Source organism: Plecotus auritus (assembly GCF_963455305.1).
Source record: "Plecotus auritus genome assembly, chromosome: 4".
NCBI classification, from domain to species: domain Eukaryota; kingdom Metazoa; phylum Chordata; class Mammalia; order Chiroptera; family Vespertilionidae; genus Plecotus; species Plecotus auritus.
In genome coordinates, this window is record NC_137775.1 from 9663761 (window position 1) to 9680614 (window position 16854).

Genomic DNA, 16854 nt, shown 5'->3' on the forward strand with positions numbered 1-16854 from the left:
TAATTAAAGATTGACTGGCAGCCTTTAGGGCAAGTAGGTATGGCATTTATCAACATCTTTCACCCATCCTGGGCCATAACCAACCCCTATTACATAATTCCCATCTTCTCCCATATAGGGGGGCGGGGGGGGGGGGGGGGAGACATGTTACCTGTAGGCACATTTATAAAGCTACTTATCTTTCTTTCATACCTAAATGATTACACAAAGGACATTCTCCAATAAAGTTTTCTCTCTTGAACTTTTTGTCACCAAATGAAAACTTCAAATCTAGGAGATGGCTTTTCAGATCAGACTAACAAGAAAAAGCATGAAAGTGTTCTTATAAAAAGGCATAAAGAAATTACCAAGTAGATGCCCACCTGCTGAAGGTCTCTTCAGTGTCGTCAGCGGCTAACCCATCATTTGGTTTCTAATGCCTGTATTACTACCAATTCTGATGCTATTCGATCACAGAATTTCATCATGGATGAAAATGCTCATGTCAAGATGGAAACTGACGCTCAGAGAGATAAAGGGATGTATTCAAATCAAGGTTACACAGTGGCATGAAGTGATTTATAAAAGGGAGGGAGGATGAATAAAGGTCTTATTCCTTCTACCTTCCCTACCCTCATTTTTTTTTAAGCCAGAAGGAAAAATTAAGGCTCATTGCACTGTCAGACTTGGATGCAGTTCAGAGGGAAAAAGTCTTCTCCATACAGCTTGGCTGTTAATTACTAACAAAACAAACAAACAAAAAAAAATCTGTGTTTCTTTAAAGATGAAAGCACTAGACTATTACACCCAAAATTTGTCAGTGACATAAGTAATTTCAGAGAGGCGTGCTAAGGGCATCGCTACAGAGCGGGGAATGGATTAAACCCATTCCCAGAAACTGCACACTGGCGTACTTTTGTCAAGTTCAAGGCCTATTTTGTGAGTGTTCTCCCTCGTTTTCAAAACATTACAAAACAGGATACAGCTTGAGAAACTGTCATGCAATAATATTGTACTCGAAATACCAGAGTAGGGAAAACAAAAACCCCTCTCTTTGTCTATTGAGCACTTACATTAGATAGCATTTGAGGACTAAGAGTCCTCATTTAATCACAAGCAGGTCAGGGTCTGATTTCACGTTTCCAGGCAACCCCTGGGCAACCCCTAGCAAGCACCTGCGAGAGCCCAGCGCGGGGACTGAAAAGCATCCAGCTGTGTCAGAGCTGATGCCACCAAGAAGCCACGGATGACTCTATACAGCTGCGTGTTAAACTACGCAGGAAATCAATGGATGTACAGCGAAAAACAGGTCCTTCTCTCCCACAGAAGTAACCATATAATATTGCTAACTCTAACTTAGAACGGTGTCTTCATTTACTCAAATATTTGCTGAGCACTTACTATGTGTCAGACACTGTTCTAGGCTCAGGGGATTCAGGACTGAACCATCCAGACCCCTCCTCGGTCCTAGCAGAGGTGGGGGTAAGACACAGGCATGTGGAATGCCAGATGTTGACAAGTGATGTGGAGAGCAATAATGAGGAATGTGGGCAATAGGCCTGTCTTCATGAAAATACCAACAAGGTGCCAATTATGTCACAAACGGAAACAGAAAAGGGTTTGAATCCGAAAAACATTTCTTCCCAGTAGAGAAACAGCCTCTCAGAGAAAAACAAGTATTTGGGGGGAGGGGGGTCATCTTTGAACAGAGACCTAGAGCAGCACTCAGGGTACTCACTACCCAGAAAGTTCTTAAAGGATCAAAAGCAAAGAAAAACTACTTGTAATTCCAGAATGGATTTTCTGTAAGGTAACAAGATCCGCAGGGAGGGCTGCGATCGCTTGGCAGTAACCCTGTGGCCTGTCCATACCCCACAGGCACTGTGCCCCAGGAGCCGGCAGGTTCAAACAGCAAATACAATAAAAGCCAAGGCGGTGCTAAGAAGCACCATTTGAAAAATGAAATTCTCCGTAGTTTTCAAGTTAAGCTTCTAGATAACTGACCAATGGCTCCTTCGTTCCTGTGTCTGTGGGAAATATCCAGACACAGAAAAGTGGAATCCTGGGACATGTAAGAAATCCACCCTCAGGAAAGCTTCTGCGTTAAGCAACAACATTTTGGGGTCTTTTTGGTCTTTATTTTTCTTTTTTTAAAAATTATATTTTTATTGATTTCAGAGAGGAAGGGAGAGGGAGAGAGAGAGAGAGAGAAAGAGAGACACCTCAATGATGAGAGAGGATCACTGATCAGCTGCCTCCTGCACACCTCCTACTAAGGATCAAGCCCACAACCAGGCATGTGCCCTGACCAGGAATCGAACCGTGACCTCCCGGTTCATAAGTTGACATTCAACCACTGAGCCACACTGGCCAGGCTGGTCTTTATTTTTCTTGGGTGAGCATTGCCCCTGGGGTCAGAGCAGCTATACAATAGTGGTCCCCATGCCCATTACCTGGACAACTTGGTCACCATTCTCTGAAGAGGGCAGCTCAGCCTGTTCTCTGGTTAGCGGGCTGATACTTCGGCCCCCAGTGGCCAATGCTAGCATACAGCATCCAACTGCTGGTGCAAATGTCCTCACTCTGGCTATGCAAATAGTGTGAGCAAAGCACGTGTGAGCAAAAATGTCAAAACCAAAAGAAGACCACACTGTTTATCTGCTCACACAAACACATGTGACCTGTGAGAAAGGTGGAGCGGAAACATGGCTCTCACATGCTTTACGATGTTGGCTGTGTCTACTGTGCAGAAAGGCAAAAAAAAAAAAAAAACACAACACACACACACACAAAAAAAAACACACACAAAAAAGATGACTTGTCACTATAAATTCAAACGGATTGAATCTCGAGACAATCGCTTGGTGCTGGTATACAGCAATGAGTTCTCTAGATCCTTTAACAACCAAATATGTTATTGCCAGAAAAAAGAAGGGTTTTTACATTTTTTAATGTCACAGTGTTGAATTTTCCCATTTTTTTGTTTTGGGGAAAAATAATCTGCCCCCAACAGATACTTAAGATTGAGTTTTGCTTTCTTTTTTTTTAATCCTAAAGTTCTAATTTGCAAAAGTTTTAAATCTGAAATTGGTCCCAGACCAAGATATAATGCTTTAAAAATCTTTTTTTTGTTCAGGCATTTAATTCATGGAAAACCATATAAGCCACAGATATAGAACAAATAACAATTTGGGTTGAGATGTGTCTTTTTTATTTTTAATCTCTTCGGCAGAAGCAGATTTTCCACAAAACTAATGGCACTTATGCAGCCCCCGAGAATGCTGGGAGTGGCACGTTGTAATAGAACTTTCTAGCTGGGGAAGGGCTGCAATTCCATATCAGCAGTTTGATAAGTTATAATCACCTAAAAAGAATTCAGAAGGATTAAACCTCCAAGGCTAAAGTAATTTGTTGTGAATTATTTTTCTTTCTTTTTTATTGATTTGAGAGAGAGAGAAACATTGACTTGTTGTTCCACTTATTAATTGGTTGATTCCTGTATGTCCTGACCAGGGATTGAATCCACAACCCTGGCCTATCCGGATGACACGCAAACTAACTGAGCTACCGGGCCAGGGTTTCTTTGTTGTTGTTTGTTTGTTTGTTTTGTGTGTGTGTGTGTGTGTGTGTGTCTGTGTTTTCATTTTAATAAGTATTTCTAATTGTGTACTCTCTAAAAGATGACCCCCGAAATTAAATGGTCTTGAAACCCCCTCCAAAACATATATACCTGACTCTGCTGCACCATTTTTAGAAAACATTTAGTAGGCACTCCCCTTTTTCTATCATTTAAAGAACATTTACAAGAAAGTAGGATCCCATTTTCTTTATAGGAAGAGGACTAGTTCTGAATTACCAGTATTTCTGGTCTCAGATAGAGAGCAAGCAAGTCAAAGTGCAAAAATACATTCACTTCTGGCTTTGCTAAATATTGTCACTTTATTTTTTTTTAAATATATTTTATTGATTTTTTTACAGAGAGGAAGGGAGAGGGATAGAGAGCCAGAAACATCGGTGAGAGAGAAACATCAATCAGCTGCCTCCTGCACACCTCCTACTGGGGATGCGCCCGCAACCAAGGTACATGTCCTTGTCCGGAATCGAACCCGGGACCTTTCAGTCCGCAGGTCGACGTTCTATCCACTGAGCCAAACCAGTTAGGGCAATATTGTCACTTTAGATGAAAAACCCTCTAGCAGAAATCCCCTAGTTTCTAGTTTTCTCCCAACATTTGATCACCCAGGGCAGGACCAAACCCCACTGTGGACCAGGCCTCCCAGGGACCAGGATGGGTCAGATCTGTTCCTCCTGAAGTTGACTGGTCGAAACCAAGGTCCCAGAATCTTCAATTAAGTGTTCCAAACCAAATGATGCCTTTGTTTACATGTAGAATGGATTTCTGGAAACAACTGTGAAATCTAGCCATAGGCTATCACTGATGTCAAGAGAAAAAGCACAAAAAAATACTGTTTAACAATTTAACATCAGGACTCCGGATTTAGCTGTTTTCTCTTCCCTGAAGCCCCCGGCACACTGGCTCGGCCATGGAAGACTCCAAATCTTTTGTGGCAAATTTGGACAAAGTGTGAGACTTGGGAGTTTGGGTGGAGCCCTTCCAATGATTTTGGAGGAAATGATTTGAAACTCTATACTAGGTTATGCAAGCCCTCCTCCTGGGAGACTGTACATATTCTAACTTTACAGTGTGCCTAAGGTGCCACAGGAAGATTAGCACTGAAGGGCTTCAAAGCAAGTCTCCCAATATGCCACTTCGGTAGGAGGATTATTTTTTTAAAAATATATTTTATTGATTTTTTACAGAGAGGAAGGGAGAGGGATAGAGAGTCAGAAACATCGATGAGAGAGAGACATCCATCAGCTGCCTCCTGCACACTCCCTACTGGGGATGTGCCCGCAACCAAGGTACGTGCCCTTGACCGGAATCGAACCTGGGACCCTTCAGTCCGCAGGCCGACGTTCTATCCACTGAGCCAAACCAGTTAGGACGGTAGGAGGATTATTTTGAGCTAAAGGCCATCAAAACCCAGTGCATTCAGCAAAAACTCTTCACCTCCACGCTCAATGGCCTGCATGTACATGGGAAAGGGGGTCTGTGCCAGTAAGAGAGCTGTTACCAGAAATCCCGTTTTTCCTAAGCAACCTCTGTTTTCCGAGCATCCCTCGGCCTTCCTGAGAATGGCCTTCCTCCCCTTTGTATCGCCAGACCCCACCCCTTTCCTAGCTCAAGAGATTCTAGAAGATCCAATCACCTGGCTGCCTTTTGTGTCTCATATCTTTATACACCCCCAAGCCCCACACCCCCTGGATGTCCGTAATTAAATTTATTTTTCTCCTGTTGATTTGTCAGATTGTCTGACCAGCCAAATAGTCTGGAAGGGAAGGAAGGACAAATTTCCCACCCCTCCAGCTTGAAGCAGTTTTATGGGGCGGGGCCATCAAACAAAAACGGGTCCCACGTGTTGGAAGAATCTCGTGCAACCCGGGCAATGGCCAGTCTCCTATTCACAGGACTTTGCCATTCACTTGTGTCTCGTTCACATTCCACCCAAGAGTCGGTTTACTGCATGCCAAATCATCCATGTATAGGCCTTCGATAGTGGCTGTTAAATGATTCCTTCACTGATGAGGAAAGAGAATGATGAAAATAGAACTCAAGGACAGAGCCAGGTTCTTCAACATGTGGCCTTTCACATGTGGGCCTTCAAGGGGCTTGATCCTGACACTAAGGTGTGGGTCTCGCCACTCCGCCTGGGCTGAAATCAAACGCCCGGTACTGTGGTGGAAAGCTCGCTTTCAGTAACCACCCCTCTAGGATCTCAAGGCTCGGGGGCTACATGCATGCAACATCTCACGGTTTAGGCAAAGAGAGGCGCCCAGCGGGAAACGCACACTGCTGACACATCTGTGCACCTGTAGCGGGCTCTCTCCAGAGTGAGAGATACTGACTCTTAAAGCAACAGGACTCCAGCGTTTCTGAGGGTTCACATTTAGACACCAGACAGGTAACTGGGACAAGGCAACAGTGGAAACACAAAACACATTATGCTCCAGGTAAGGACGGCTAAGAAAGAGGAAACGTGACTTCACTTCCTGTACCCAAGAACTGGTATATAACTTCCTAGCCTACGTGTAGGGCCTACCCAAACGGTCAGATAAATATTTCCTTTTGTAACCAATTCACTGCTTGTCTTGTCAACACCACCCACCCCCAGGGAGGATTACGGTATGTACACATCCTGCCCAGACCCGTGTTTATTCCTCTCCCGGGTTCACTGCAGGTGTAGTCTGCCCTCCAGCCCCTGTGCTTCTGCTCAGAGCCTGGAAGGGTGACTTACCCTCTGGGACAATGACTTCTTCCTCCTGGCCATTCAGGGCTCCCTCCTCGGGGGCAAGCTCTTCTTGCTCAGCTAAGCCGTTGAGGGTGGACAGCTGACCATTCTTCTGTAGGAGCTATGGGAAGACAGAACTTAATTTCAGTCTTCACAGCCAAGTTAGAAATCCTGTAACTTCAAGAAAAAGAGATCATTTCGAGGAGAAATACAGAGAAAGGAGGGTCGGTGACAATGAAGATCTAAGCCTTTTTTTATTCATCTGAATGATCCAGCTACCTTACAAAAGGTACAAGGAGCTATTGTCAAGCAGATAAGTGCACACACAATTCATTCATTCATTCATTCATTCATTCATCTGAACACCATGCATGATTTACATCCCACCATTGTTTGTTGAGATATAACAAACAATCAATACGTCAGGTGTAGTCCCCACCATTTTGAGCTTATAAACTACCATGGAAGGCAAATTTTTAAAAAAGTCTTTTACTTTAATGTTTCCTTGTGATTAGAAGTTATGCATATTTGACTAGGATATGCATAAGTGACAATGCGTCCTTCTCAAGGTAGAGGGCAGACAGTTAAAAGAAGTAATTACTAACTCAAAGCTATGGAACCTGTCATGAAGGAGGAACCCCCAGAACAAAGGACAGTAACTGAGGGCCCTAACCGAGGCTGGGGGGTCAGGAGGGCTTCTCAGAGGAAGCAGAGGCAAAACTGAGGTCTAAGTTCCTAGGCAAGGGGAGGTGGAGAAGGGGGGAGTGGGTGCAGAGAAGGGGGGCAAGTTGAAAGACCCCATGGTTCCAAGGCCAGTCTATCCAGAGTGAACCAAACAGAGGTATGTAACCCGTTTTTATGAGTTGTTGTTTTTCCATAAAAATATTATGAAAATGGTCATCTGCAATCTTCCCTATTGAATAGCTTGTGCAATTCAGGTCATCAATTGCAAAAACAATAGACATATGGACATGCCCTCAAACCATTTTTTAAATCCTGAGACTATAGGTAAGAAAAATGTCAAGCCAAATAAAAATAGCACAATAAACCATAGCCGGTTTGGCTCAGTGGATAGAGTGTTGGCCTGCAGACTGAAGGGTCGGTCCCGGGTTCGATTCTGGTTTCGGGCTCGATCCCCGGTAGGGGGCGTGCAGGAGGCAGCCAATCAATGATTCTCTCTCATCACTGAAGTTTCTATCTCTCTCTCCCCTCCCTTCCTCTCTGAAATCAATAAGAATATATTTTAAAAATAAATAACAACAATAGCACAATAACCCATAGGAACCTAAAGATTTCAGCAATGCTTTATGGTTCATGTACTTTTCTCATTTGTCTTAAAGCCAACGTAGCAGGGGCCACGGTTTCCACTTCACAGGTGAGGACAAGTGATTGCAGGTTGGCCGGACAAGCTCAGGAATGGAGGTGGCCGTGGCCTGGAGGCCAGGCCTCACCACTGACCACTTCCAGGGTTTTCCAACAACACGATCAATTGTTGCCGGACCTGTTACTACACACAGTGATAAAATGCCTCAAAGAGCACTCCACAGTATCCAGACCTGGACCCCAAAGAACTCTCAAAGCTTAACACTCCATTTGGCATCCCTCCATGCCTCTGACAGGCCCAGGGAGCAAGCTGGCCAAATCAGTGACTCCCATCAGAGCCTTAAAGGGACAGCGGGTTCAAGACAATCCATCTAGAAGGCTTGAGCTGGGCTGCATTCATTTCACCTGGCTGTTCTCTGCTCCCAGCAAAGCTGCCCTTCCCCTGGCCTCCTGAACTAGTGCCACTGCCCTTCACTGCGTGCACTGCCCGTGGCATGGCTGGCTTCCACAGGCCCAGGCTGAGTCCATTGATTAGTCAGAATACCCAGATTGCATTTCCACTTAAGTTCTTCTCTTACCAAAATATGAAAGATGGGACTTGTAAGTGAAACCCAATGACAAAGGCAAAGGTGGGGGAGGGAGGGCTCCACAACGCTCATCAGCAAAAATGTCGGTGATGACGACTATTTTAACTTAATCCCACTAGTTATGGGCACAGGTTGGACTTACATTTGATTAATACCATGAAGAAGAGCCCAGGGAAGATAGCAAGGAACGTATTCTCTTAGGCTACACGGTAACCCCATGAATCCCGGACCTAAAAAATGCTGACGGATATACCATAACATGGCAAACTCAACAGGGAACACGAGAAAGCTGTTCTAACACATTCATTTCAATGCAGTGAATGTTGGTCAACGGTGCGCCTGGTTTAGGAACCAGAACGCTGAAGTTTTATAGAGTTTAGAGTTCTACAGAGTTTCTATAATTCTTGAAAGATTTCTCATAATGCTCCGTGAATTATCAAATCCAAACTATCTTTAGCAGGAGTCAAACTGAGTGTCTTTTAACGTGAAGGATCTTATACGACACAGGCACAAACTTTCATCCACGTTTAGAAACGTTATATGTACCTTTGGGTGAATGGGTGAAAAAGGTGAAGGGATTAAGAAGTACAAGTTGGTTGTAACAGAATAGTCATGGGGATGTAAAGTACAGCATAAGGAATATACTAGTAGTCAGTAATCCTATATATAATAAAAGGCTAATATGCAAATTGACCGAACAGCGGAACGACCAGTCACTATGACGTGCACTGATCACCAGGGGCAGACGCTCAACTCAGAAGCTGCCCCCTGGTGGAAAGTGAGCTCCCACAGGGGGAGCGCCGCTCAGGCAGAAGGCGGGCTCAGGGCTGGCAAGCGCAGCAGTGGTGGTGGGAGCCTCTTCCTGCCTCCATGGCAGCGCTAAGGAGCAGCGAGCCCAGCAGTAAGGAGCAGTGAGCAGGAGGGTGGTAAGAAGCGAGGGGTCCTGGACTGTGAGAGGGTGCAGGCCAGGCTGAGGGACGCCCCCCCGCCCCCCCGCCAAGTGTCCAAATTTTGTGCACCGGGCCTCCAGTATTCTAATAACTAATTATGGTACCAGGTGGGTAAGAGATTTATCAGGATTATCACTTAGTAAGTTACATAATGTCTAATCATGTGGTGAGGGGTACACCTGAAACCAAAATAATAATGTGTATCAATTGCAATTAAAAATAAAAAATGATTTAAAAAACTGTTATATGTATATGATGAAGTTTATTAGACGATGTAAATAAAGTGAGTCTTAAAAACTGAGATCAAGGAGAAACCAAGATGGCGGCATAGGTAAGCACCTAAACTGCTGCCTCGCACAACAATTTCAAAACTACAACTAAAAGACAGAACGGACACCATCCAGAACCACAGGAAAGCTGGCTGAGTGAAAATTCTACAACTAGAAGGAAAGAGAAAAGCTCACAGAGAATTGGAGGTACAGCAAAGAGTCTTTGTGCGCGCAGAGAGGAAGGGCGGCTGAGAGCCTGGCTGACTTTCTCTGGCGGAAGGGGGAAGGAAGCCCCCGACCGCACTGAACCCCAGTTCTGACTGCACTGAACCCCAGTCCCGGGCGAAACCCTGTGGACCCATGCTCTTACGGGGGGAATCTGGACTGTCAGGTAGAGAGAAAGGCACTCGGCGACTCGGAGACCCAGGGGAGACCCGGGGGAGCCCCGGCGGGCAGGGGTCTGGAGGCGCGCGCACCAGTGTGCACAAAGGCTGCAGAGGTTGCCACAGGCTTTCCCTAGCAGAAGGGAGTTGGAAGCTCCTGACTGCACTGAACCCCAGTTCCAGGTGAGCCCCTGGAGACCCATGCTCTTACGGGGGGGGAATCTGAACTCTCGGGCGGAGACTCGGGAGCCGGGGAAGGCAGAGGTCTGGAGGCGCGCGCACCAGTGTGCACAAAGGCTGCAGAGGTTGCCACGGGCTTTCCTTAGTGGAAGGGAGTCAGAAGCTCCTGACTGCACTGAGCCCCAGTTCTGACTGCACTGAACCCCAATTCCAGGCGAGCCCCTGGGGACCCACGGTCTTGTGGGGGGAATCTGGACTCTCGGGCGGAGACTCAGGAGCTGGGGAAGGCAGAGGTCTTCAGGGGCACACACGCGCAAGGGCAAGGCTGACTGGAAGCCAAGACTATCTGCTCCGCCCTGAGACTCCACCCCATCCAAGCTGAGCACAGAGGCTTTTGCAATTTGGCAAGTCTAATCCTATAAGGCACTCTCCAGCACTGAACTTCTCCCAGTGTAGACACAGCTGATCCTTACAGCCAACTGGCCTGGAGGTCAATTCCTCCCAGTGATACCAACAACAATCAAGACTTAACTACAACAAGGCTGTACACACAGTCCACAAAGGGGTGCACCAAGAGTGTTCACCTCAGGTTAACTGGGGAGGCCGACCCACTGGGCCATATAGGAAACCTAGCACACAAATCTACCCTACCAACTCAGGGAAGCAGTGAAAATGCGGTGTCAAAGAAACAGATCACAAATGAAAGAAATGGAGGAAAACAAACGACTGGATATAGAATTCAAAACCACGGTTATAAGGCTTTTCAAGAATATCCTAGAAAAGGCCGATAAATATAACGAGACCCTCGAAGATATGAAAAAGGACCAACTAGAAATTAAACATACACTGACTGAAATAAAAAATATTATACAGAGACCCAACAACAGACTAGAGCAGCCGTGGGCAAACTACGACCCGCGGGCCGGATCCGGCCCATTCGGCTGTTCCATCCGGCCCATGGAGCCGAAAGAGCGGAGGGTTCTCTTGCTCTCCTCTGCTCCTTTACTTTGAATTTATATTAGTTCACACAAACACTCCATCCATGCTTTTGTTCCAGCCCTCCGGTCTAGTTTAAGAACCCATTGTGGCCCTCGAGTCAAAAAGTTTGCCCACCCCTGGACTAGAGGAACACAAGAATCAAGTCAAAGCATTGAAATACAAAGAAGCAAAAAACACTCAACCGAAAAAGCAAAAAGAAAAAAAAAAAAAAAAAAGTTGAAGATAGTGTAAGAAGACTCTGGGACAACTTCAAGCGTACCAACATCAGAATTATGGGGGTGCCAGAAGAAGAGAGAGAGCAAGATACTGAAAACCTATTTGAAGAAATAATGACCGAAAACTTCCCCCACCTGGTGAAAGAAATAGACTTACAAGTCCAGGAAGCCCACAGAACCCCAAACAAAAGGAATCCAAAGAGGACCACACCAAGATACATCATAATTAAAATGCCAAGAGCAAAATACAAAGAGAGAATCTTAAAAGCAGCAAGAGAAAAACAGTTAATTACCTACAAGGGAGCACCCATACGATTGTCAGCTGATTTCTCAACAGAAACTATGCAGGCCAGACAGGAGTGGCAAGAAATTTTCAAAGTGATGAATAGCAAGAACCTACAACCAAGATTACTCTACCCAGCAAAGCTATCATTCAGAATTGAAGGGCAGATAAAGAGCTTCACAGATAAGAAAAAGCTAAAGGAGTTCATCACCACCAAACCAGTATTATATGAAATGCTGAAAGGTATTCTTAAAGAAGAGGAAGAAGAAAAAAGTAAAGATAAAAATTATGAACAACAAATACATATCTATCAACAAGTGAACCTAAAAATCAAGTGAATTAAAAACCTGAGGAACAGAATAATCTGGTGAATATAATAGAATCAGGGGCATAGAAAGGGAGTGGACTGATAATTCTCAGGGGGAAAGGGGTATGGGGGGGTTCAGGAAGAGACTGGACAAAAATCATACACCTATGGATGAGGACAGTGGGGGGAGGTAAGGGCAGAAGGTGGGGTGGGAACCGGGTGGAGGGGAGCTATGGGTGGAAAAAGGAGAAACAATTGTAATAATCTGAATAAAGATTTATTTAAAAAAAAAACAAAAAACTGAGATCACCCGCCAGCCGACTTTCTATGTGAAATGTGGTAGATAAATGTTAGATTAGTCATTCCCAGAGGCCACAGGCAACTGTCTCTACTTCAGGAAGGCACCTGATGAATTGACTTTGGTGACAGGCAATTTATGACGGTGACATTGTTAAAACTGAGTGTAGAGCCTGTTTTAGTATATTCATAGCTTGGATCCAGCAAGCGCACCCAAGCTGTGACCCACAGGTAATGTCTCAAGGGAGCAGTCAGAGTCCATGACATACTGACGCCCCACACACAAATGGGACGTCGTTCCTCGCCACACGCAGACATTTTCACCGCTCTGTGCTCCACTTGGAGATGCTTTTCCCAAAACCTCCTGTGCCCTGGAGGATGGCTAATGAACTTTTCCTTGCAAAAAAAGGGGGTCTTATTTGCCTTTCCTCCCATCCCAAACCATCTAAATATTTCATTCTGTTGGCTAAGGGTTCAGGTGCCTCTAAGAGTTATCAGTACCTTAAGGTCACCCCAAATCTTAAGAAAATTAACCCATGCTGCTTAACATTTAAGTCCTTTCTGTCTATATATGCATACGGGCATTCATTTTTAAAAGAAAGGGAGGATACATGCTTTTTATAACCTGATTGTTTTAGATATTATGGATGTATTTCTTTATCAATAACCAATAAAAACGTAACTGCTCGTCCTCAGTCATGCTCTCAAAAGTTAGGTCTTTTGAGATGGGAACCAGACTTGAAAGACAGGCTCCTTGCATTTAAACATAGTAAGCACCAGAGAACCTATTTTCCCACTGGCTTTGTGCTTCAAAAAGTTACGGTAAATGCCTCCTTTGAGCAAATCAAAACCCTCAATGTTTTCAAGCTTATATCCTCTGAGAAGGTCAGCCAGAGTTCATTCCCGTAAAGTATTTCCACATTACAACTAAACAAACGTGGAAAAAAAGATCTCCAATGCTCCCAACAGCAGTATTTTCCTCTTGTTCCTGTAAGAACAACGGACAATCTCCAAAATGGTAGCTCAGGCATTGCAGAAAAATGACCAGATTTTGCTCCCCTTCCTTCTCCACAGGAGTAAGCGTGGGAGTATCAAGCTCTGTAATGAATGGACAAAACAGATGCGCTCTTGACAGCTGTCAGGATGCTGGGGAAGAGGAGGTGGGCCCACTAAGGTCGCTATGTTCACCACCAAAGTGATGCTCCCGGCTGTTCATTCTCACTGGATGATGCACCTGGGTGGGAGGGGGCCCCGGGTCTCACACTCCAGGTGGTAGATAGGGCTGTGAGCCTGCACTTCACCCCGACTCCAGCGGCAAACCCCACGAAGCAGAACGGTTAAGTGGGTGTAGGCAGGAAGGAACCAGAACCTCGTGAATATAACCAGGAAACACACACAATTAGAATAAAAAACGTTACCTGGAAGGAATTTTAAATCCATGACAAAATTGGTGAAGAAAACTCTTCAATGTGTTTCCTTCGTCCTAATAGAAACTGTTTTGAAAGTAAAACTTTAAAAACAGTCAAAGAGCCAAAGCCGGTTTGGCTCAGTGGATAGAGCGTCAGCCTGCGGACTGAAAGGTCCCAGGTTCGATTCCGGTCAAGGGCACGTAACTTGGTTGCGGGCACATCCCCAGTAGGAAGTGTGCAAGAGGCAGCTGATTGATGTTTCTAACTCTCTATCCCTCTTCCTTCTTCTCTGTAAAAAATCAATAAAATATATTTAAAAAATAAATAAATAAATAAAATAAAAACAGTCAAAGAGAAGAAAATCTAAATCAGAGTATCGGTCAGTAAATGTCTTTGGAGAATAAGTGGGTGCACACCCATTGGCTCCACCCACTCTAACAGATATGGCTCTGCATACACATGCAAGATGCGCTACACACAATAATTGATCATAGCAACAACCTTACACAGCGATCAGTAGAGGGAAGAATGAAATTACGAGATATCCATATAATAGAAAGCAATGAAAGGAATGAGATAAATCTATGGACACAATGATGGGGTAGATGTCCCCAATTAAAGTGGAAAAAGCAAGTCGCTGAGACGGTTTGTTTCCTTTATAATTTCTTTAGAATAAAACAAAAATAACTAACAGGACTAACAGGAAGGGAGGTGGGGGGAGAGTGATTGCTCCTATGTTTGTAGAAGCATTAAAAGAAGTCAGGAATGAGCCCTGGCCAGTTTGGCTCAGTGGACAGAGCGTCGGCCTGAGGGTTTGATTCAAGTCAAGGAAGGGAACATACCTTGGTTGCAGGCTCCTCCCCAGCCCGGTCCCTGGTTGGGTGCATGCAGGAGGCAACCAATCGATGTGTTTCCCTCACATCAATAATTCTCTTTCTCTCTCCCCTTCCCTTCCACTCTCTCCAAAAATCAGTGGAAAAATATCCTCAGGTGAGGATTAACAACAACAACAACAAAAGTCAGGAATCATGTCTCAAAGCTGTAACAATGGCTACCTCTGTGGAATTATTGTTTGGTTTTATCCTTTGGAGAGGGATTGAGGAGGAGTCGTGGTATATTTTTTATTCACTTTATTATTATAAAGGTGAAACATACATTGGGCCCTAAAGTCCATTGACTGTTACTCTATAAGCATATCCAACGTATATTTAAATTCCTAGAAACAGGCAGGAACCGAAGTGGAGGCTAAATGTGGGAACCGACTCCTCCATCAGTAATCCATAGAAGAAGAATTCTAGCCCCAATGTGTGAGCAATCGGGGCTGAACTCCCTTAATCCCTCTATACCGCTCCCCCACAGCAGTGCCTTCCAACAAGCCAGCTCTCAGACACCGTGTCTCAGAATGAAAGCATCTACACAGGCGAGCCCCCTCCGAGACGCAGAAAGAAAACTGTATAGCAACATCGTGTTCAAATACTTTTAAAGGTTTTCTTTAAGATGCTGTAACGTTATTGGAAATCCTGTGATGTGCGATATAATAATGTGGGTATATTGTTTTATAACATCCTCAACGCTTAAGAGGTATATAATGCTGGACCTACAGATGACATATCCTGTATGCTGTAAAATGCTTAAGTAAAATATAAAAATTAAAATGAGACAAAGTAAGCTTGGTGCAATGTTGACATCCTCTACTCCTGAGGATGGTTTGAAATTTTCCAGAAGTAAAAGAAAAAACACGTTTTCTTTAGAGGAGCTTCTCGCAGTTTAACCTTGGGGTGCAGTCAGTAAAATCTGTCAAGCCATAAAGCTTCAAAACAGTCAACAGGATTTTTAATTGCTTTGTGTTTTAAATAGTAAAATGTTTCATCCCTCCATAATGATCTATTTTCTAATTAACTCAAGATCTATATAGAAAGTGGTGCTACGGCAATCCTTATATAGAAGGAAGACATAATTTATATTCCATGAATTTAAATAAGATTTAAGGCAACCCACCAAAGAAAAATATGAGATCTTTTAACTTGCAAGGCTTTTCAAAGAGACGGAATATGAACTGCGTATCCAGTTCCCGAGGAACTGTCAGCACACTGAGCCGAGAGCTCTCAGACCACGTGAAGCTGAGAGGAGAGTGTCCCCCACCCCCCACTCCCCCGTCAGGAGTGATGCTGGTGACCTGTAAACAGAAGAAGCCCTGGCCTCTGAGAAGCTGACCTTTCTGCTCCCAATTTTCCTGCTGGAAGGGATGACAGACCCTCCTGTAAGTGTGACAGCTTTCCCCCCTCAACTCTTCACACCCCGAAGCCTCTGATCTTTAAATAAAACCTCCGCTTGCTACTTCTTCCCACTCAGATATTCCACAAATCAAAACCAGCGAACAAACATAATCTGACTGGTGACACTGCTTCTAACCAGGATGGCGATAGTTTCAAGGACCCAGAAAGGGGGGGCGGGGGGACACGCATCTCATCACCATCATCCAGAGTCAGGATGGCTGTCAGCCCTGTACAATGAAAACGTAGAATCCAGCCAGGCCAGTGTGGCTCGATGGTTGAGCACCGAACTAAGAACCAGGAGGTTGAGGTTCGATTCCTGGTCAGGGAACATGCGTGGGGTTGCCGGCTCAATCCCCCGTCAGGGGCTTGCAGGAGGCAGCTGATGAATGATTCTCTCTCATCACTGATGTTTCTATCTCTCTCCCCCTTTCCCTTCCTCTCTGAAATCAATAAAGATATATATTTTTTAAAAAGAAGAAAAAAGAAAGAAAACGCAGGGTCGGCTGTCTGGACTCTCCATACGCCAGCATTTTATCTTGCAGGTCTTCATGTCTTAGATTTGACTTGGAGTCCACGGTGTTGTTCAACTAGACAACATCCCCCTACCAACTGCCAGAAGTAAAAAATACTCACCAAGGAGCAACATTTAACCAAGTTCCTACTTGATTGGCTTAGACTGCTTTCATTGCGCTCCATGGATTTCATTAAATCCTAGTGGAAAACATTCTAATGTTCAGAATGCAAAGATTAATCTTACTTTGCCTTTGAAATTGCAATGCTCATTATATAAGGGAAGTTTCTGGAATAGTATCTGCACAGCACATGAGCCTGTGGGTGCGTAAATGCCACTTGGTGAAGGGTATATACACCACATAGACAGTCTCGGGTCACTGCCTACAAATCCCTGATTGCTTGTTGTTTTCAGTAGAATTTGTGAAAATTACTTTACGGTAGTTAAGTAGCTGCCTTACTTAACTCAGACTCATTCCTCCAGACAGACATGAGAGAAAGAATGAAAGCTGAGAGAGCCACTGAAAATCACTATTT

General features: G+C 44.6%; 1 protein-coding gene across 1 annotated transcript in view; it reads right to left on the bottom strand.

Annotated features, from left to right (window-relative positions):
• AKAP12 (A-kinase anchoring protein 12) overlaps positions 1 to 16854 on the bottom strand; it is an 80844-nt gene that overhangs the window by 30509 nt on the left and 33481 nt on the right. The window contains exon 2 of the mRNA XM_080666772.1: positions 6336 to 6450. Within this exon, the coding sequence (XP_080522898.1) occupies positions 6336 to 6450 (115 nt within the window). The remainder of the gene's footprint in view (positions 1 to 6335; positions 6451 to 16854) is intronic.